This window comes from Cynoglossus semilaevis, chromosome 1 (assembly GCF_000523025.1).
Source record: "Cynoglossus semilaevis isolate Cse_v1.0 chromosome 1, Cse_v1.0, whole genome shotgun sequence".
NCBI classification, from domain to species: Eukaryota; Metazoa; Chordata; class Actinopteri; order Pleuronectiformes; family Cynoglossidae; genus Cynoglossus; species Cynoglossus semilaevis.
Window position 1 is genome coordinate 26,487,780 of NC_024307.1, and position 23,103 is coordinate 26,510,882.

The 23,103-nt window shown below is 40.0% G+C and overlaps 4 protein-coding genes across 4 annotated transcripts in view; 2 read left to right on the forward strand and 2 right to left on the reverse strand.

Annotated features, from left to right (window-relative positions):
- Window positions 1-5,602, forward strand: part of hhipl1 (HHIP-like 1) — a 6,693-nt gene extending 1,091 nt beyond the window's left edge. The window contains exons 2-9 of the mRNA XM_008322663.3: window positions 543-1,189; window positions 1,761-1,904; window positions 2,140-2,468; window positions 2,993-3,119; window positions 3,430-3,575; window positions 3,660-3,741; window positions 4,621-4,703; window positions 4,780-5,602. Coding sequence (XP_008320885.1) covers window positions 543-1,189; window positions 1,761-1,904; window positions 2,140-2,468; window positions 2,993-3,119; window positions 3,430-3,575; window positions 3,660-3,741; window positions 4,621-4,703; window positions 4,780-5,336 — 2,115 coding nt within the window. The 3' untranslated portion in view covers window positions 5,337-5,602. The remainder of the gene's footprint in view (window positions 1-542; window positions 1,190-1,760; window positions 1,905-2,139; window positions 2,469-2,992; window positions 3,120-3,429; window positions 3,576-3,659; window positions 3,742-4,620; window positions 4,704-4,779) is intronic.
- A 93-nt stretch (window positions 5,603-5,695) lies between these two features.
- ism2a (isthmin 2a) lies at window positions 5,696-11,494 on the reverse strand. Its single transcript, XM_008322682.3, has 5 exons — window positions 10,770-11,494; window positions 8,148-8,381; window positions 7,618-7,918; window positions 6,831-6,899; window positions 5,696-6,392 (listed from the first exon to the last, which is right to left on the reverse strand). The coding sequence occupies exons 1-5, from the start codon at window positions 10,905-10,907 to the stop codon at window positions 5,875-5,877; spliced, it is 1,260 nt and encodes a 419-aa protein (XP_008320904.1). The 5' UTR covers window positions 10,908-11,494; the 3' UTR covers window positions 5,696-5,874.
- Window positions 11,495-12,253: 759 nt separating this feature from the next.
- On the forward strand, window positions 12,254-20,900 carry gabrg1 (gamma-aminobutyric acid type A receptor subunit gamma1). The gene is made up of 9 exons (XM_008322690.3): window positions 12,254-12,817; window positions 13,622-13,782; window positions 14,445-14,512; window positions 14,688-14,908; window positions 15,160-15,242; window positions 16,897-17,034; window positions 17,445-17,597; window positions 17,685-17,893; window positions 18,196-20,900. Exons 1-9 carry the CDS (start codon window positions 12,741-12,743, stop codon window positions 18,472-18,474), a joined length of 1,389 nt encoding a protein of 462 aa, XP_008320912.1. The 5' UTR covers window positions 12,254-12,740; the 3' UTR covers window positions 18,475-20,900.
- LOC103387892 (cytochrome c oxidase subunit 8B, mitochondrial) lies at window positions 20,743-22,457 on the reverse strand. The gene is made up of 2 exons (XM_017034878.2): window positions 22,190-22,457; window positions 20,743-21,038 (listed from the first exon to the last, which is right to left on the reverse strand). Exons 1-2 carry the CDS (start codon window positions 22,304-22,306, stop codon window positions 20,943-20,945), a joined length of 213 nt encoding a protein of 70 aa, XP_016890367.1. The 5' UTR covers window positions 22,307-22,457; the 3' UTR covers window positions 20,743-20,942.
- Between the last annotated feature and the right edge of the window lie 646 nt (window positions 22,458-23,103).

Below are 23,103 nucleotides of genomic sequence, written 5' to 3' on the forward strand. Positions count from 1 at the left end.
AGCAGGTTCACCTGTAGGTAGAGGTGTTTGTTGCACCACATGGGGGACTGTGTGCAAATTCAGTAGGTACAGATGGTATTGAGATTGGCCCGGGCCACTGATTATGAAGAAGTGTTTCAGAGATTTGATCACTGTCTGTATGTTCAGCACATTGTCTATGCCTCACAATTACACTGGTTTAAAAAGGTGAATCTAAAGAAGACACTCAGAAGCTAATGTTAGCAGCTAAGGCTAATTGAAATCAGATAAGATACATCTTTGTTGTGATGTGCAGTGATGACTCCCAGGACAGAGCTTGTTCCCAATCGCCATTTATTGCTGGGTAAACAGAAAAAAATAATATCATTCATCACAGCTCGCTTAACAAAGGTCACCCTGCAAGCACAGGTCCAACATGGCAAACGCAAGTCAAATGTTCTTCACTAACATAAAACAAGAGGGACTGTGCAACAGGTTTGCACGGACCATGCATGCATGTAGGACAATTCTAACGGTGTCTGTATTTCATTAATACTTCATTGAACTCTCTTCTTTGTGTCCAGGAGTGCTCTCCTTACGCTGCTCATCTCTTTGATGCAGAAGATCCAAGCACACCGCTCCGGAGCATACCAGGCCTTTGTCCAGACTACTGTTTCAAATTTTGGGACAGGTGCAAAGAAACCATTCCTCTCCTATCAGAGGACTCATTTATATCCAAAATCAAAGTTAACCGGACTGACTTCTGCCAGCACGTTGAACCAGATGACATGGACTACTGTTACCCCCACCTCCTCAGCAATCAGAATCTCAATATGAATTTAGGCAAGGTACAGTCCAACTCTGATGGTTGCCTCCAGCTTTGTCTGAAAGAAGTGGCTAACGGTCTGCGAAACCCTCTAGCGATGGTGCACGCCAATGATGGCACACATCGTTTCTTTGTGGCAGAGCAGGTGGGCTTGGTTTGGACCTATCTTCCTGATTATTCAAGGCTTCAGAAGCCATTTTTGAACATTTCTAAAGTGGTTTTAACGTCATCGTGGGAAGGTGATGAAAGAGGCTTTCTGGGACTTGCCTTTCACCCCAAGTATAAGTACAACGGTAAGTTGTACGTATATTACTCTGTGGAAGTGGGCTTTGATGAGAGGATCAGGATAAGCCAGTTCCACGTGTCGACCAATGACATGAACATGGTGGATCACACTTCAGAAAGGTAAGAACACCTGGGAGACCCTTAGTAGTTTACCTAACAACATTATCAGTTTTAGACAAATGAATGATAGACTGACAAAATACAAACAAATATAACAAGAAAAGATGTTTAAAAGTGTTTGCAATTACAAAGACGATTGCAAATAGTTGTTTTTTCCAATGCAATTCTATCGTGATTGTATGATAATATGTCAGTTAAGAAGAATAGGAATACATTTTTTGTCATTAATTAACAGTTAACCTTTGCCGTCCATAATATTAACAAGAGGCTCGACTGAACCAATCAGGTGGTGAGATTAGTTTGTCAGTGTCACAGACCCATAAGATGCATTAGCAAGTCACGTTTTTACGACCGATGCCATAACTTTCCACATTTGCCTAACGAGGATGTCTTATGGAATGAAGAATGTTGTCCTGAACTTCCAAAGACAACCATTTCAAACTCTTACACACTTTAGAAATTAGGACAGTCCAATTATTATGTTACTATGTATCACATTTTGGATTTACCTACTGACTGTAAAATAATGTGTGCAAAAAGCCGGATTTGTCATGCCCCCCTGTCCTTTTAGGGTTATTCTGGAGATTGACGAACCGGCATCGAACCATAATGGAGGTCAACTTCTCTTTGCAGAGGACGGTTACTTGTACATTTTCACTGGTGATGGTGGGATGGCAGGTGACCCATTTGGGAAATATGGGAATGCTCAGAACAAGTAAGATAATGTTTAATTACATTTATATTTCAATAACACTGCCAAATAACTATTTACTATTAGTTATTAAATAGTTACTATTAACTATTTCAATAACACTGCCAAAAGTCTGTAGACGTATACAGTAATTCTATTTGTATTTGTAGTGGATTGGCACTTTGAATCCAGGTCCAGCAGAGAGTACTGTTCATGTGCACCGCAATCCAAATGTTCTGCCATGTCATTCCCGCTGTAGGTCAGCTCTCTTAGGCAAAGTTCTCCGCATTGACGTGGATGACAATGAAAAGGGTCCACTGTACAGAATTCCACCAGATAATCCCTTCATCCATGAGCAAGGAGTTCGACCTGAAGTTTATGCCTTTGGTGTTCGCAACATGTGGCGATGCTCGGTGGACCGAGGTGACCCCGCAACCAAAGAGGGACAGGGACGCATCTTCTGTGGTGATGTTGGCCAGAATAAGTTTGAAGAGGTGGACATAATTGAAAAGGGCCGGAACTACGGATGGAGAGCAAAAGAAGGCTTTTCCTGCTTTGACAAGAAGATGTGTTCCAACAGTTCACTAGGTAGTCTCTTATTCAGATGATTTGATAAAAACTGATCAAAATAGTTTTTCACGGAAGGTCACTTGAAGGGTTGTGATGGGCAATACCAGATCGTTTTGATTCGATACAATACGAAATACTTTTTTGCCATTTATTTTCAATGACGATAGATCTTGCATGACATATTAGTCTATAGATTTCATAGTACTCCGCAATACAATGACAAAGACTAGTACATTCTATTCATAACAGATTACACTACTTAATTTTATACAATGTGACCTAGTTAAACTAGTGGACTACATGGACTCACTGTCCTCTCCTGGTCTGGGAATCTTCAAGAAACCAAACCAGTCCGGTTGCTCTTGATGTAACTGCTTTGGATGTTAGGAAACCACTGATCTACGGTCTTTCAAAATATGAGATTAAGAAGCTATTTCAAATTTACAAAAGAATTGCCCTAGGCCCGTGGCACAGACAAGGGCATGGGTTAACACAGGCAGACTGAAGGTAAGCAGTGATACAGTAATGACTTTTGTTCACAGATGACGTCCTCCCCATTTATGCATACCCACACAAGGTTGGCAAATCAGTGACTGGTGGTTATGTGTACCGAGGCTGTGAATACCCCAACCTTAACGGCATGTACATATTTGGAGACTTCATGAGTGGGTAAGTTCATCTCCTGAAGCTTTATATATGTATGAAGGCACTGTCATTTATAATGCTACCATGAATAGAACATTTAATTCTTTTAGATAAAACACTAATCCTTTGTGTAGGTCCTGTGAAAATCCAAATAATTAAAAATACATATAAAATAAATATGTTATACACTAACAATTGCAATTATTAAATAAAAATGAAAATATAAAATCAGAGATATGCTGGTTATAGTGGCGATTGGATGTATCTATCCAGTGTGTGTTTAAAATTGCATATGATTGGTAAAAAAAAAAGAAGAAAAGTCCTCATCTTGCAGGCGATTGATGAGTCTGCATGAGGACAAGAACACGGGGCAGTGGAGATACAACGAAATCTGCATGGGCGTGGGCATGACCTGTGCTTTTCCTGGACTCATCAACAACTATCAGCAGTACATCATTTCCTTTGGTGAAGACGAAGCTGGTAATGCAGGAGCACAAGCACAAACAGCTCCCTGACTGTACTAGACTGTTTCCTCTGTGCTAACCCTGTTATCCTTCCTATAAGGCGAACTGTATTTCCTGTCAACTGGAATACCGAGTGCAACATCACCATCAGGAGTTGTCTATAAAGTGGTGGATCCCTCCAGGTGACTTACAGATTATTAAAACCATCATTTTTATTTTTACTTCACAGCAACACGCCTGCACAAATGCCCTCGTAACACCCAAACACGAATCTATTCCTGTATTAGTTTATTAGTAGTTAAAGCAAAGACACCTTTGTGTTCACACAAAGTTTTAATACAGGATTGTCTGCGGACTCGATACATGTTCCTTTTTTCACATCAGAAGGTGATTGAGTGCGCGTTGATTTTGCGTCACGTCTAAACAGACACATTCACGTTGTCATGTGAACGTGGCAGATCGAGTTGGAAAACGAATTGGAGAGACTACAGCAGCGATCTGCCTGGAGGAGAGCTGCAATGAAGAGTGGGAAATAAGCAGCACTGGTGAAAGCAAACATGGAGTGAAACTAGTCTCGCTGCGCAGCCAATACCACAGCTAAAGTTTATATGTTGTTCTCATCGCCTGAATGCGACAGGTCTGTTTCCATTGTGGAGGTTAAATAATGTTGTCTTGTGAGATGTTTCAGAGTATTCGTCACAGTAGGTCGAAGCAGTGTTCTAATAAGAGGGCTGTATACACCGTACTTAGATGACGAAACTGACACTTGAGATGTAGGCAGATGTACCAGGGACGCAAACATCTGTACCAAAACCCTGATAAAGTCACTGCCCCCTAGTGCTGAGGGCTGTGCAGATGTAGAAGTCCACAATTACCATTTGAAGCAGACCAGTCAGCGAATAAGCCATACTTTGAAGGACAAGGATCACATTGAGCACCTTGACGGGCCAATCAGCACACAAACTGACATGACTGAAATTTCATTGAAATGAAAAAAATATTGTTTGTTTAAATCAGGCACTGCATTTTGAACGTCTCCTTCTGCCTTGACCTTTTTTCAGACGTGCTCCACCAAGACACTGTCACTATGATCCTCTCCCTGTAAAGGTCAAATGTCAACTGGTTCCTTTTGTTCCTCAGGAAAGTGAGTCTGTCCCACTGCAGAGCACTTCAGCCCAGTTACAGTCACTGTTTTATGTCATGCACTCTTATGTTTCTAGCACCGCTTGATGTTGAGCCCTTGAGCAAAATCGTGCCTGAGCCAGAACCTACCGAATCACATGATTGGCTCCAAGAGCTACTTGACCTTCTAGAACCAAGACCAAATTTGCCATTGCCTTCCACCACCACCAAACCGCCCAGACATTCACATAGGTCAAAAGGTCGACAAAAGAAGAAAGGCAGAGCAAAGGGTACAACAGAGCTCCAGAGTGGGATGGTCAGACTGGTTGGGGATAAACATGGCCCCAATGATCGTGGACGGGTGGAGATTTATGTAAATGAGGAGTGGGGAACGGTGTGTGACGACTTTTGGACTATCGAAAACGCCCAGGTGGTTTGCCGGCAGCTGGGATTTCAGTATGCCCTGAAAGCAGCTAAAAACTCTGAGTTTGGAGAAGGGAAGGATCTTCCGATTCTACTTGATGATGTTCAGTGTAAAGGCACCGAGTCCAGCCTGCTCGAGTGCCAACACGCCAGGGTTGGGTCACATAACTGTTTCCACTCTGAAGATGCTGGCGTGATCTGTGGCAGATCTGAATTTGTAGTAGAAGTCTAGTACGTGTGCGTTCTATCACGTCAGATGTGTTTTATTGACATTACGATTTGGAGCTTAAAAAACTGACCTGATACACAAGCACACATACACATACATTTCCTGTCCACTAGGAGGCAGCACCACCTGTGAATGCATATATACTTGTAAATTCAATAGTAAAATGTTCACATATGACACAGGAGAACTAAAATCAATCTTGTTGTTGAGAAGCTTTGGATTCTTTTCATTTACTGGAAATACTCGTGAAATAAAAATGATGCAAAAAAGTTTGTGTATAGAAAAATGATCTCCTGCCTAAAACTCACATTTTTTGTACCGAATTAGTAGATTCTTCTTATTATTATTATAATAAAACACACTTCGTACAAAACGAATACATATTTATTTAAATGAGGAGATGTGCCATTCAGAGTTTTCTGTCTGTGGAGAGCAGACACAGGTTCACCTCGGACAGATGCTCATTACTGTAGCAGTGCAGTTCTCCGGGCTTGTCCAGAAACCAGTCATAGAGAACGGCTTGTGGAGTTATCTGGCAGTGTCAATACTCCTTCACTTCTTTCAGCTGCATCTGAAACACCTGATCTGAAGGGTTGTCCCCACACGCCAGTCCATTATTGGGTGGTCTCACCGAGTGAAAAAGACTCCAGTCCCCCTTGCACAGGATCCAGGGAAGCACATCCACCTTGTAATGCAAATCTGGTGAAAACTCAGTACTGATCAAATTTGGCGCTCCAGCTCCGGTCCCTCGTGTAATTAGTCTCATCTGGTCATCATAGCAGCAGTGCTGAGCCCCCAAAGTTGTGCTGTCATAGGATAGCATTGAGTGGATACAAAATCTGGCCGATGGCTTGTAGATGTCCAGACGTTCCTTGGGACCACTTGAGTCCCTCCACCGATAGGTCTTTTGAAGTCTGGAATCTGGAATGTAAACAGCTTTGTAGACGGTCTCAGAGGGGTAGACGCAGGGGCAGCTCGGGAGCTCAGTGAGCACTTGATGAAGATACTTCTGGAGAAAGTCATTCTTGCAACTTAGCCACTTGTCACAGCTGTCTACACCTGTAGAAGGTGAGATAAGGCAAAACAGCTCTCATTATAATTTTCTTTTTGTTAATATTAATATAATATATAATAATTTGTTATATGTTTTATAGTGCCTCATGAAACACGCCTGATGGATGTATTTTAAGTGGTTAAGAAATCAAATTCAAAAAAGACTCCCATCGAGTCTCACGAAGGAGATGTCACTTGTCCTCCTACAAAGCCATGAAATAGTCGACCCTCCCCCCACTCACAGTGTTACCCGGCATACAATAGCATTTGTATTATCATAATTCATGCATAATAATTCAAGTTAATATTTTAAAATGATCCATTTTGTAAGAAAATGTTATATCATTACACTGCTACATTCATTCATTAGCAGTCTCTATGTGCCTCTTTAAGGCCTTTAGCTCACTCACAAAAACATGCACGTACACATTACTGCACACTCACCAGTGCCGAGTAAACTGGTGTTGTTGGTGTTGTGGACAGGTGTCTCCAAGGTTGCTGACGCCCCAGAGTCTATATTACAGAGGAAATAAATGTATTTTATTCTGCAGAGGATCGGACAACATGCTTTACACCTTCATAGAAATCCAAATCAACATGAATGCAATGATTCTGTTTGTTTGTTTGTTTGGCGCCACAGTTATCTTGCTGTTCTCCCAAAGTTAATCCTGAGCACAGATATTATTTAGAGGGGTGCACCAGTCGACCGCCCTGTGACAGGAATCAGACAGTTTTTGGCACGATTGACCGGGACTGATGCACAGCTAGAAAACACACGCCTTGCCAGATTTGCAGCCTATCAAATTGAAAATGTGTCAATTGAAGGAAATGGGAATCACAAAGATTGCAATCAGTGTATCTCTAATTGTTTGTAGATATTTGGCAGTACTTCAATGGCAGGGTGATGAATACCAAAATACATTTATCAACATTCTGAATTGTATGATAGACTTTAAAATCCTCCACTTCAAATACCTGATGACAAGGACATGACTGGGCGCCATCATATATTATAGATCTAATAAGACCCAACAGAACACTTCATGGTCTAAAGAAAGCATGCCTACTTGAAGTGTTTAAGATAAGAAGGAGAGGCAGAGCTAACAGCTACCCGGCTCCTCACCTTTGGGGCCAGCTGCCAGTGTGGGTTCAGGAGGCCCCCAGCCTCTTTATATTCAAAGCTGTATGAATGATAGGGGCATATTTTGGGTTATACAGAAGTGACTCTTACCATAGTTGTCCCTACTGTGCCAGTTTGTGTTTAATGGCTGCCTGTCATCGACCCCCTTGGTGCTGAGGACGAGCTCCTCTGTGCTGTGTGTGTGTTCCTGAGACTCCTCTCCCAAACCGACTTGTCCTAGCCTATTTTCAGGCTCTTCTGGGTAACCCCAGAACAGGGTCCGGAACAACTCTTTGTGGCTGTTGGCCCATTCAGATGACCACGTTGACCAGTCATTGCGCTGACCCTCCTTGGCTAAGTCCATCTCAATCTCCATCTCAGTCTGGCCATTGTCCATCACCTCGATGGTCACCTGATTGAAAGAAAATAAAACGTATTACAGGTAAAGATGCATTCCAAAATGTACGTATGCATGTATGGCTGTATGTGTGGTTCCATAGTGTAGTGATTAGCACGCCTGCCTTGGAAACAGAGAGTTCTTGGTTCGATTCCCAGAGGAACTACATGCTTGATAATGTTAATTGTGTACAATACATATATTTATACATATATATGTACATATACAGTATGTATGTATATACCTGGATGTTAGGGTTCTGTGAGCTTATGTCTGCATCTGCCAGCTCTGGGAAGTTCTGTAGGTCTATGATGAAGGGCTTGATGTCCTCCTCAGGTTCAGGTTCAGGGAGTTGCTGGGACCAGTGGTGTCTGGACTTAAGTGACGATGAACTGGTTGATAGAGTCTGAAAAAGATTATCCTGCTGCAGCTCCAAGAATGTACCATGACCTTCACGACTGCTACGCTTTCCAATCACCTGGAAAAAGTCAGAAAGAGTCGAGTAGATATTTCCTGGGGAAAACCACCAGATGCTCAAAATCATAATTTATTTTCAAGTGATGATTAACTGTAACAAAAACTGAAAATGCAGGCCAGAAATTCTTGAAGTACAACATTAAGTAAGGCTGATCTTTGCATAGTAACAATTTTTTTTGTAATCATTAGACAAAAGAGTTTATTCATTGTCTTTTCTTAAATGTTTATTTTATTTTATTTATTTTTTTGTATTGTACTTTTGAAGCCACTTTATGTTTGGTAACACAGACCCTTTCATTTCATTTCCCAGAAGGTTTGGTGTACAGTGGTGTTTCCCAAACTTTTTTGGGACCCATATTTTCACTTGAAAATAGGTTCCTTCTGTTTCCTCTAGGAGTCGTCTCTGTGCTAACATCTACCTAACCCTCCGTCCGTTCTGCCTTCCCAGGTAGTCGCCACCGCTCTTTTTCAACCTTTATCTACATCCACCACAGAACAAACTCAATCACAGCGATTGTAGTTTGATTCCAAGACGGAGGATATTTTCAGGAAGTGTCAGTGGGACAATGTGTCCTGTCCTCACTTTCTCCATGTGCTGTTAGTACCAAACCATCTGTCAGCAGCACAGGACCAGGATGCAAAATACAGTGAAAGTCTGTTCTAAAATCTCTAGACATCTGGTTTTGAGCACTTTCATCCGTGTGAGCAGCGGACTCGGAGGACAGCATACTTCAGGACCCCACCCGTGCTCTCCCTCAGGACCCTGGCTCTGCTGACCAGGCTACAGGACACAGGGGAGAAGAGTGACCTTTGTTCCTGGGACACAACTTAGAGGCTCCTCCCCCCCACTACCACTGCTCCAACCCAACAACTCCTCAACTGCTACCCAACCCCCGTCAGACACTCCACACAACCCCCTCATAAATACACACATACTGTAATGTCCCGCCCATTTCACCTCGCTCACCTTTTAACACACTAACTCCCCTGGCTCTCCCTCCCCAGCCTCACACTGGACCACTGAGAGACTGTTTCTGCCTGACTGTACTTCAATTACTTGTAATAGTCTTTACTTGGATGCTGGGGTGATAATCAGATTTCATTGATGCGGTCCGTCCCCATCTCTCAGCATGTTCAAATGTTTTAAAAAATGTCATTAAAAATAATAGTATTTATAGCAATCTTCCATAATAGTCCATGTTAATATTATTTTATTTATCTTAACAATAGTTTTAGGGGGACTACTTTATAGTGTGGGGATCACAACTTTGTTTGGCTTTAGTGGCTCTGCATAAATGCAACGCCACTAAAGCCACGTGATTGGATAATTTCTAGTATACACAGAGTAGAAGTTGCTGAATGGATACTTGGTCTGCAAGATTTAAAAAAATAAAAACATCAAAAAGACATTCAAAATACTGTATATGAAGACTCAATAAGCAGATGTGGAAGTGGAGGAAGCGATTCTAGTTGGTTTCTGGGTCAGTTTTGTCAGGGTGCAAAGGAAGGAGCCACTGAAACTAATAAAGGAGTTTGGCTTTCATAAAGTTGGGAAATAAACACTGCAAGGATCTATTGGACAGAAGGACAGAATGCCCTGGGTTCAGGCCCCAGAGGAACCACATCCTTACTGGTGCCTCCTGTGGCAGCCCGTGTGGGTTGCAATTCAACTTCACCAAAAATTCAGACACATACACATACCTGTGAGTATCCCATTAATCTCACCATTCAGCATTTTTTGAATCATGAAAAAAAAAACAATTGATGTATGAGGAGAACATGCAAACTGCATACAGAAAGACCTAGAATGGAACGCTGAAGTGAGTGTTTACATGAACTATATTAATGTTATGTTAAACACAATGCTTCAACTTTTGGTGAGTGACTGGACAACTTATGGCCAAGCCATTTAAAAAAAACGCGGCCTTAATAGGTTACATGTCCCAGAAAACCTAGTTACTATGGGCTAACAGCTAACCTGAGCTAATTAGATAAGAATCTCCAGCAACAGTTGTGTGGCAGTTTTCTTAATTAAATGTACTGCACGTGACTGCAATACAAAATACTTACGACTTAGTACCTGGTGCCCAAACTATTATACCAAGTAAAGTGAAACCTGATGTAGAGATGTAAACATTGGGGCAGCAATGTTTTCTCAACAGCAATTATTCTATAAAGGAGGTAAACAGAGTCAGAGTCTGACAGTGTGTATATGAGGGATGTTCAGTTATGCAAGAATTCAAATTCACTAAGAAATGTAATTGTTTTTTAAACGTGTATTCACTTTATCAGCGCTAAATGATGGCATTAAAGTTCATGCATCCTTGTAAAGAAGGATTTGACTTTGTGTTGTCATACCATCTCTCACACACACGTTGTTCAACTTTACCTTCAAGTCAGTTACAAATCCTGGAATGTTGCCGTGCGTTATCGGCGTTGTCTCTACATTAACGGGATATCCGCTCACAGCAGAAGACAGCACAGTGAAGACCGACAACAAAAGCGAGGACACTTTCATCTGCTGCATCTTCCAACCTCGAACTGAGGACACGAACGGGCGGCCGTTGTTTTAGATCCGGGAGCAGCTTCTTCACCTTCGACGTGAAGACGCACTTCAGGGTTCTGCAAATCTCTGCATGTGTCTCCTTCGTAAGTTCTTCCACTCTGGGAAGGCTTGGACAATTTATGCGTCACAAAGTAACTCCAGAGTGTACGGCTGCTGCCGTGAGTTCATGGCCACTGAGGGAACCAGCAGCGGTGTTAAGGGTGTGTTCTGCAGCAGTTTCTTCCAACATTAGTGAGAGTAAAAACACCGTGACCCCACTCTGCCGTCTTCTGTCCAGACTGACTGAAGAAAGCCTGCCCTCTGCCTGATGACGCAATCAAGCACAACAACTTGAACATCAGAGTGAGCGTTTCTCAACCTTTTTTGAGCCATGACACAAGTTCTAACTTTATCACTACCAAACATGATGTTACAAAGGTATATGTAATAAAACTTCAGAGAAAGACAAACGTCTTCAACGGCAAGTTTTTATAGCCATCTGCTGCCACCTAGTGGATCACAATCATATTTTTCTGTCACTGTCGCAGGGGTCTACACCAGGCTCCTCAGTGTCGCTAACTCGCCACATTAGCCCCCAAACTAGAAAACAATGACAATTAAATTTTGCCCTGGTTGATTTTTATTTATTTATTTTAAGTGTTTTATTTGTCAGTTATGTAGAATGAAAACGAACAGTTACAGTACAAATTGTCAAAAGCTATAGGTGGAAAACACTTACAGATAGAAACATTCTTACTAGGTGGCACATTTTAAGCACCTTTTAAATGCAGGAGGTAAAGACACTAAAGCAGAGGAGTTACGTCAAATATCCCATATTTCAAAGACAGAACAGGATTAACATGTATTCAACAGTTTAGTGTTTTACCAAGACGTCACTGATCATGGAGTCGACAGGTAACCACGGTAAGCACAGGGGGGAAAATGTTTTCCATCAACGTGATTAACAATTTAAACTTTAGTGATCCCACACTTGAAATACTGTTGTGTTAACAGCAGATCTGCTGCAACAGGCTGCCCCTCGAAGGAGCCAAGTATATGATTCTTCGGGGGTCAAACCCAAGACCTTACAGTATGTACATTAGGCAGATGTAAGCAGGCCTGATTACTGCTCCATTATGGAACCACTGTTAGTGTTGGAATCAAAGAAATCTGAATTGTGAGTTGCTCTTTGTATGTAATACACATCTGACCACTGCAGTGATTTACCAAACCCATTTACCAAACACCATAAACACTAGAGACTTTTATTTACAGACAGTCATGCTCATGTCAAGCTCTGGTGTCACACATAAAGAGACGTGGCTACAGCCCGCGAGCCTAGTGTTTGACATAAGCGTACTAAAGCTGCGTTTGTATTACAGGCTGTAAGGACAGGATGGGTAGTGGGCTCAATGTCCTGTGACGTCACGGGTGTCTTTTTCTTGGCTCAGCAATCTTAATAAAACCTTACATGAACAGGCTAGGCAAAAATGTTATTAGTAACAAACTGTGGGAACTAAGGCAAAGTGGAATTAGTTAAATATCAGCTGTAGTATATTTGACCTTGTTTTTTGATTAGCCTTACGTTAGCAGCACTGCAGAGAGAGAGAGAGAGACAGAGAGAGAGAAGCCGAGTAAGCTCTGTGGCAGCGTCTCTCTCGCTCCCTCTCACGCACGCGCACGCACACAGTGATACGGACACACGACTGGACGCAGGTGGTAACCCTTGTCGGTCGCTTGACAACACTGACACCGACTTATCCTGCTCCCTCGCGGACAGACAGTTTTGGGTGTGTTCGGTTATTAAAGCAGAGGATGAAACCTGTCCATGTTCCCGCCGCGGTGGACAAAGCTATGAGTCACTGGCTGCTTTTCGCTCTGCTCGGGCTATGGTGAGTGTTAATGGACCGGTACGTACTGACAGGACGACATACGTTCTGCCTATAGGCGATATACGACAGTTTTATTGCTTTGTTAGCGAAAATGACATTGGTACGGTACGTTAAAATGTTCCCCATCACGTCTGTGTGCGCCCGCGCACGCGCTGCTGATGCGGCGGCCTTGAGAGACAAGGCATGGAGGAGTCAACTTCATTATCACCTTGTGCAGGAAGATAAGGCGACGTTGCAATTGTGTTTTCAAATGGTCTGACCATAACAGTTTACTGTAAAGTTTGACAGTTATTTGACTCTAAACAACCGTTGCTCCGATAGAGCTAAATGTTAATAGTCTTTAACTGTCCTAAAATGATTTCATATGATAATTTAGCCGGGTGTTAACTGTATCAGAATAACTATATACAGTATATATCAGGAGTACAATTAAGAAAACCCTTTCATTGAGAATAAACAATAAACAAACATTGAGGAAAAATAACCCATTATAAAAGGTGTTTAGCTAATAATGCGCCGTATGTACGGCAGCGATTGTACCCTAAGTTGACTTTACACAGTACAAAACCGTAGGATTGTGCTGCTCGATTTTGGGGGGAAAACATCGTAATCATTATAATCACGATTATTATTTTTGGTCAATATTTAAAGAGCGATTTTTAAACAAAAAATGATGACTTCTTTAAATCTAAAATTTAGTTTTCTCAAGTATAGTAGTCTGACCTTTTTTGTTATAGGACTCAAAATAGGCTAGGGCAAACTACACTTCTGTTTTTTTTTACTCTTTGTCCTTCGGCTTTACAGTGCTGCATTTGGGCCAAGTAAACAAGAAGAGGAAGACTACGAAGACGTGCCCATTAATCGGACATGGGTCCTGTCACCAAAGGTTTATGAGAGTGATGTAACGTTGATCCTGAATAAACTGCTGCAGGGCTACGACAACAAGCTGCGCCCTGACATTGGAGGCAAGTCAGGCTCAGTCTTCATCAGTTTTTTTAATTATCACTTTGCTGTAATTTATCACTTTACTACAACATCACCTTACAACTTTCGGGCCATGTATTTGGAACACAAACAGATTATATGTCTTCTATATCTCAACCAGGTTGACGCACCACCAATCCCTCCAAGGCAGCTTGTTTAATTATACTAAAATGACCGGAACACACACACACATATACATATAAATATAAATATATATATCCACATATAACACACACACACATATAAATATAAATATATATATATATATTTGATTTTAAATTTTACAAAGGAAATGCATTTTTACATGTCTTTATTGTGTGGCCATCGTATGTTTTATCTCTCACACCCCCATTGCCATAGTAACATCCAGACTTTAATTTAAAGTCACAGGCATAGTCATCCATCAAATATGTCCCACTGCCTGTTTCTTTTAATAAAACATCCAGGTTGCCCCAGACTGTGGGCAGAGGCAGGCGACATCAGCCGTGACCGCTTCTAAAGCTATACTCTACTAAACCAAATGATAAAAGACCTTCAAACTGCTGCAGGCTGTGGGGAAGTGTTTGATGTAGTTGAGAATGAGCGTCTGGTCCTCTACAGTGTTCTTTTTAGTCAGTTGTGTACCTCTTCTATTGCATTCCAGTGAGACCAACAGTTATTGAAACAGCCGTGTATGTCAACAGCATTGGACCAGTGGACCCCATCAACATGGTAAGACCAGTTTCTTTCTCAGTCCACACAACTCCCATTACTAGTCGTTGACATAAGGTTTTTAAAACATTGACATTTATGAATGAGATGTGGTACATACATGAAAACATACTGTTTGATTTTAGTGAGGTATTCAAAAATATGTTATTTATGATTTTACTTAACTTTGTTACAGGAATACACCATTGACATCTTCTTTGCCCAAACATGGTACGACAGCCGTCTGAAGTTCAACAGTACTATGAAGGTGCTTATGCTCAACAGTAACATGGTAGGCAAAATTTGGATTCCTGACACATTCTTCAGAAACTCCCGAAAATCAGATGCCCACTGGATCACAACTCCCAATCGCCTCCTGAGGCTTTGGAGCAATGGGAGAGTCATGTACACGTTGAGGTATGATGTGTGTGCTGTACGGTTAATACCTTACATGATAATATTTTGTACTGAACTGTAGCACTGACTCTTAAAGAAGTCCTGTTGTTTGTGTAGCTTTAGTGTGTGAATCTGTGTTCTTGTCTGTCATGTTTATTTTTGTACATCTTTCGGAGTAACAACAAGGTACCTGTTATGTTTGTTCACTCTTGAGAGGGACACAAGCAATACTGAGACTTGCCTTTTGTCTGTCGCAATTCTGTTTCTGTCAGGTTGACTATTAATGCGGAGTGTTACCTTAAGCTGCATAACTTTCCAATGGATGAGCACTCATGTCCCCTGGAGTTTTCAAGCTGTACGTGGTTAAAGATTTTTGTACCTGCCATCTCAATTTCAAGCCAAGCAGCTAAGCCAAAAAGCTTACTTGCAAAGCTTCAAATTCAAACTGAGCCATCTGCTTGAAGCTGTTCTACCTTGGACTATTGTAATTTATTTTCCGCTGCAGTTAACAGGGAGGCCACTTCTCACATTATTTATGAAAGACTCTGCATTATGCACCCAAGGTCCATGCTGTCTGTGTCATGCTTCATTTGTCTTGTGCATTGTGCTGTAGCTCACTGTGATATTCCACAAACATAATATCACAGCGTCAAGACAAACAGGCCAGTCTTCAGTCTGACTAAATGCCATCAAATGAGCATAAACTCTTACTTTGATGAAACCCAATATGAGCATTCCAATGTCAGCAAACAGAAAAGAATATACTGACATTCCAATGTCAGCAAACAGAAAACAAGATGCTGATTTCGTCCAACTAACACATAGAGCAGAGTAAGTGCAATTTGAACAAAGCCGTAGCCTTGCAGAACTCACTGATCGCTTCACTCTCCTCTGGGACCAGCAGAGACTCGTATTGATTTTCTACACTAGGAATTCTAGAAGCTCTGTCAGCGTATGGTCCAAAAGTCATGTAGCTGTTTTTTGTGTTTTTATGAGGTTGAGGAGGCAGATCGAGGATGCTGAGATTTTCACTCGGAGTGAAGAGGATTAGAAATGAGCAGATGAGAGGGTCAGTGAAAGTGGAGATGGTTTGGAGATAACGTTAGAGAGGAGAGATGCAGATGATTTGGAAAAGTGGTGAGGAGAGAATGAATATATATGAGACAAAGGATGTTGGAGATGGAGTTGATAGGCAAGAGATCTCACAGGAGATTTGTGGATGTTGTAAAAGAGGACCTGGAGATAGAGTTAGATGGAGGCAAATGATCCGCTGTGGTGACCCCTGAAGGGAACTGTCGAAATGAGAAGGAACGTAGTAGGGATGTCTGATATTAACTTTTTGCCGATATCCGATGTCAATTTTGTTTAAACATTTAATTTCCAATTCCTATATCAACCAATACCAATATTTATTTATTTATTAATCTGTACAAACCACTGTATTAGTTGCAGGCACCAGCATTCTGCATAAAATCCCCTGATTATTAAAATAGATTAATTAAATGAGCTACAATGCTGCCATCTAGTGACGTTCACTTTAATATACATCCGTTTATCCCCCAAACCATTTTTAGGGCACACATCCATTGGCGAAACCGAGGCATTGTGTTATCGGTTTTCATTATCGGAGGAAAAAAAAACAATAATGATATTTACAGATATTACATAATTATGCTAACATCGGGCCTATAATATCAGTCATCCGATATTATCTGAGAAGAGGGCAGGCAGAAGTAAAACAAGAAAAGATAAAATCTTGATCTTAATTAAAAGATCTTCATTAAATTACTGTAGACGAGAAAGAAACATACTTTTCCAATTTGCTCATTTGACTAAGTTTCCTGAGACTGAGAAGGTCTGATCCATTATGAATGCTCAATTCACTTTGCCATGTTGCACTGCTCCTGTGTTTTACAGTGGGACAGACGTCGTCTTTCTGTACTGCTGCCCTTAGTGATGTGGCAACTGAGTAATCTTTTATTTGTCTGTGTTGGGTGTGGGTTCTGCAGATGGTTATCCGAAGAATGAGATCATGTACAGGTGGCAAAGACGAGCAGTAGAGGTGGCCGACCAGCGCTACTGGAGACTCTACCAGTTTGCCTTTGTAGGGTTGAGGAACACCTCAGATTTAGCTCACACCCATTCAGGTAAGTTAGTTAACTTTAAAATGTGGTGTGTTATTCTAAGAATTCTGGAATGTGGTGGAATGTGGTGACCACTAAAAGTAACTTCACACCCTTTAATGTTCATCTGCACTTCAGGAAAAAAGTGGAGGAATTTCATTGCACATTTTGACCCTCATTTTACACCTAATTTGATTTTTCTATTTTGCTCTTATATATGCTCTGATTCTCAAGTTTCCGGTGGAACCTGAAAGCACATTGTTTGACAGCTGCAATTTTGGCATGGCGACGTTATAATCTCGCTAGCATGTAGCTAGACAAGCAGACCAACAGACACACCCACGAGAGAGGTTGATGCTGTCTGGGGAGGCCTTGGCATGGACGAGTTAGGGAACTCCTGTTCTAATCATCTGTCTTTCTAATTAAATCTTTAGGGGAATACGTCATCATGACAATCTTTTTTGACCTGAGTAGAAGAATGGGCTATTTCACCATCCAGACTTATATTCCCTGCAGTATGATAGTGGTTTTGTCCTGGGTTTCCTTTTGGATCAACAAGGATGCTGTCCCAGCTCGCACATCTCTAGGTGTGATTTCTCTTTAAACTAATTTTGCTCAATGACCTTTCTCAAATATCACTGATGTTATATTGTTTTTGACGACACCTTATATAGGTATAACTACAGTGCTCACCATGACAACTCTGAGCACTATCTCCAGGAAGTCCCTGCCTAAGGTTTCCTATGTGACTGCCATGGACCTCTTTGTCTCTGTTTGCTTTATTTTTACCTTTGCGGCCCTCATGGAGTACGGCACCCTGCACTACTTCACCAGCAACAGACAGACTAAGAAGACCAAGGCCAATAACACACAGCTACTACAGGTAACGCCAGTTGTCAAAGAGCAAAGGTATGGTTGTAGGAACCAATACCCATTTATTAATAGAAATGCTGAGATTGCAATTTCCTTGGTTTATGTTGAATGACTTTTTGGCTATTTTGATTTACGTCAACATAACTTATAAATGAATTTATTGAATTACAAAAGAAATAAGTTCACAGACCACTTTTTACTTTACCAGCAAACAAAACTAAAAATGGAAAAAAGGTTTTAAAAAATAAATACTTTATTTAAAAAACAAAACACAGCTTATTCAGTTATTTGCATATGTTTTTTTTTTCACAGCTAAAAGCATCTAGCATGAACATTCGACCTGGAACCTCCCTGCTGCAAATGAACAACATTACTTCATACCATGAAGAGGACGACTATGTACACGAGTGTTTAGATGGAAAGGACTGTGCCAGTTTTTTCTGCTGCTTTGATGATTGCCGTTCGGGTGCCTGGCGTGAAAACAAGATGCACGTACGGGTTTCCAAGATTGACTCTTATTCACGGATATTCTTTCCCACTGCTTTTTGTCTTTTTAACCTGGTTTATTGGGTAGGTTATCTGTACCTGTAAAATCAGTCAATTTCAATGCAGCCAGCAGAAATTTGACATGTGCAAATGTTTTACAGAAGAAGAGCTGCTCTTGTGGAAAATCAGAGCAATGAAGGAAACAGTTTTACCCAAAGATAAAATGTCAATTTCAACAACAATGACTTTTTTCATGCCAGCACTGGGAAATGACAATTAAGTCACATTGGAATTCCAAATTCTGAAGCAACAGCATTGTTTCAATTCCCTTTATAATGCATACAATAGAATTAAGAAGTGTGAAATTAATTATAAAGGGAATGGAATTCTTTAATTTCTCACATTCTATGAAACAAAATACCTCTGTATGCAGATGATATTGTAAATACATTTTCAATTATTTAACATTCAAAGCAAAGGTAGCTAATGTAGGTCATATACTACTGAATAGAAATCATTTTATTATTTAAATATACGTTTACAACAGCAAACAAATATCACTGACCATATAATATCATATCCATGTTGGAATTCAATTAATAGTTCCAGTTATTCGGATTCTCAACTCAAACAGAAAAGTGTTTCTGTTTTAACAGAAAGTCTGAAAAGAAGAGAAGACAGAAAGGTTGAGATGTCATGCCGTAGTTTTACTTCTTGGTGATGCTGCAGTAATTGTTGTTTACTAACAAAAACAATCATTTACACATAGTGTAGCAAAACTATACGTGTGTACAAACCCAAAATCTGCTAATTATTATTTTTTTAAACAAGAGAAAATGGACTGAAAAGAAGATACATTAGGTTCTATCACAGCCAGAATTTAATATATAAATATATACATTAATATTCCCTAATATCAGAGTTTAAGCCTCAGTAGATCGGCATTAATTCCTTTTTCAGGAAGCATTTTTGATGGCGATCATAAATTTAGCAACTGCCACAACGGCAGCTCAGATTCTAAACATATATGTACATTTGAAGTCATCACTCCACACAGGAGAGACATTAATGTCATCTACATATTAATCATTTACATGTAGCACCTGTTAAATTTACTTACAAATGATAACCTCTATAAACAGTTTGTAGCTTCCCATCAGTAATGAAGTTTTTGGAGGAGTACCCAAGCAGCTTTTTGTTTATTTTCAAAATTCTATTGCAATTCCCATGAACTGCAGAGTTTAACGCTGTTCGTGTAGCAGTCTGGGGGTGTTGTATTTTACAGAGAAGAACTGTGCCAGGCAAATTGTTGTCATTGCGAAGGCATTATATCAGTCACTAGTTATGTTGTCATTCATCTCTGAACACTCCCAAGACCATGGAAGTCCAAGAAGTCTACACTCCAAAGCCTTTGCAAATTTGCAATTGGACCAGTGCCATGTCAGCATTTAAAACTGAACTTTAAACGTGCCAAGTTAATAGGTTAATTTACAAAAAAAGAAATAAAAAAAACATGTTGGTATTGTAAAAGTGAAAATAATCAAATTTTTTTCTGCAAGTATCAAAATTCTGGAACCAATGTTGGGTTGAAGCCATTGTGTGTTAACTGTCTTGTTGAGAGTTTTCTGAAGCCATGTAAGTCTTTTGTTTTTGTAACGTGTCTCTAAACCTTGAGGTCACCTATTCCTTTTGTGATACTGTTAAGCTTTCACTTCCCCATGCATGCATTAAAATGTACCTCTACATTTTTCTTGAATTTCTGTTATGTGCAAATGCCTTTGAATGATTATGTATTCACTTCAAGTGAATAATAAAAAACAAAAAATATACCTTATATATATATATGTATATTTACATGTTTTTTCATTTCACTCAAAACTTCATTGTACATTGATCTGCCTTTATGGCTTTAAGTGAAACCTCTGATGAGATGAAACACTGCTTGAAGAATAGATCAGTGGTTCCCTAACCATTTTGACCGTGCAACCCTTCTATATGCAAAAATGTATTCATAGTTTAACTGAATTAAGTTTACTAAAACTAAACCGTTCAATGAGGTTGAAGCGTGTCAAACATAGTATGTTTTGGTTATGAGCAAAGGTTACTGTAAGAGTTGAAGAAAATCTAAGTATGGCTTTAAGAACTTTCATCCACTTCGAAATATTCCCATTATGGTAATAAGCTAAATGATTTCAGTTGTTTCTGAACAGGATTGAACATAGACGAACATATCATTTTATGAATAGTTACTCAATTCTTGTTGCACTGTCTTTGCACTTCTGTTTTGACCCCTTTTATTACAAGTAGAAATTATTTTAATTTTTCTCTTGGTTCCAAACACTTGACTTTCCCAACACAGAAAAACCCAGAACATTTAATATAGTTGTATTTATTCATGTAACATACAGGGCTGCATGTAACATACAAGTTAAAATGTGCCAGTCTTTGTTTAAATGACAGAAAGGAGAGGTCAAAGATGCCGAGTGGAAATCTCAGCCAATTGTGTGCGCATGGCTTCAGGTTGTGGCTGGTAGATGGGATGGGAAGGAAAGATCACATTGGACACCAGACATTTATTCTCTCTTTTTGTAGTCCTCAAGGTGGGACAGGACCCACCCTGCTGGTCCCAGGATGACCACGGTAAACAAACCCAATCCAACGGCCGTTTCCTGAATAAAAATCATGAACATTTAGTAAACTTGGCATCAGGGTATAAAACTATTTTAAACATGTGTTCACATACACCAATTTGAGCTGGATTAGGATAAAGAAAATGGAAGTGTACAGAAGCAAGGATGAAAAGGAAAGGCGGGACTATAGAGCAGTTATTCAACAATAGATTCACTTATGCCAGATTAAAACCAAGAAATTCAGCTGCCTACGGCATACGGACCAAAAAACTAAATTGAAATGTTTTCAGGGCCCCAAGAGTGTGCTAGGGTAAAAATATTATCTTTACAAATTTCTTTGATTCAAAACACAAATTCTAATCCAGTGGTTCTCACCAGTGGTACGCGAGCGCTCTCTAGTGGTACGCGGGGAATATACATATTTTCACGTTTACATTTTCAACTGAATTAATCTGAAACATACCATACACAATAGAACATTTTAACATCTTTATAAACATTTATAAATGATCATCTTTATTTAATAGTGGCAACCAAAATCGGAATTGTGATTAAAATGTGATTGTGCAGCCCTACTTCATCACTGCATTTGACTTTATATAGACACAACTAGCCTGTAAATAATGACAATGGAGCGCATAGAACATAATAATAATAATAGTAATAATAATAATAGTGACAAATCTTCGTACTGGTGGGACGTTACAAGAAACAAGACATAGACACAGATTTTAAAGAGTTAAAATACATTTCAACAGTAAATATCACAACCTTTCCTGTTTCATGTTATGCATCTGACGTTGAATCGACTCTTCTATCTTTGCCTGTTAGCACCGCGTACCCTTCATAAATAAACGTGGTTACGGTTTATTCTAGTTTACCTTCATAATTCTGTATTGTTTTTGTAATAATTTATGGCATGTGATCATTTGAGGTATGTTTTAATAAAATGTTGAGCCACATTGGCGTCCAGCTAGCTTTCTTAGCTTGAAACACAGAAAAATAAATTGTCTATTTCTCAGATTTCACACTTAGCAAGCACTAGTCGCTATGCACTGCGTCACGACAGCGTTAACATATACAATAAACAAAACTGACAATTATTTGCGTTTTCGATCAGAGAACTCGGTTTTGACCTCGGCCGACAAGGACACATTAGCGCATTGCTTTCGTTAGCATAGCATACTTACAACTGCGGCTATGTTTTCTTTAGCCGGTTTGCCGGTGATGTTGGCTCGCTGAGTGAGGTTGTGTTGCCGAAGTGTTTGAGCAACACGGCTCGCGAACATCCTTTGGAAAATCGGCATGTTGGTCTCTGAAGGAGTTGACTCGAGTCAAAATAGTAGTAGCTTCTGCAGGAAAGGAAGTGCTTATGTACGTGCGTTTCTTCTGCTGCTGATTTTCCTTGGGCGTGAGGCGGTACCGGAAACAGTTGCTGCCATCTAACGGAGGAGAACATTAAAACCGCATACTTTGTGGCGTGTGGTTCACACCGACGTTCTGATCTGAAATGACGACTATTCCAACAAAATTCTTACGAACAATATCCCCCAAACACGGCTGTACCTTTTAAGCCTTTAAAGAAAGCAAAAAAAAAAAAAAAAAATTTAACTAATACAGCATTTAATAAGTGATTCTTACTTGTTATAATTGTAAAACATTGCGGAAACAACAGGTCTATTTTATGAATGTTACAATATTAAAAAATAAAAGTTTTTCTATGACTAAATATAATCCTAATATCTTTCCAATATATTCAACTGAACTCCATTTGTCGGATAAATCTTAGCTGGTACTTCTTAACAGAATAAGTAATAAATAATATTGCTGATATTCAAGTATAACATTACAGAAATAATAGTGTGAAAATAATCTTTAAAAAAATCTCATGTATTTGCCGTGGCAGCGTACTCTCTTGCGTTGTGTTAAATAATTGCGGGAATCAGCTTGGTATTTCATCTTTTATTTCAGGCATTAAAAGTGAAAACAAAGTCAGTCCATTTTGGGAGCAACACAAACAGGTCTGAAGCTGAAAATATAAAGTAAATAACAGTACAGTTAATGATAAAATTAATAAAATCAAATTGATTATTGACGGACCTCC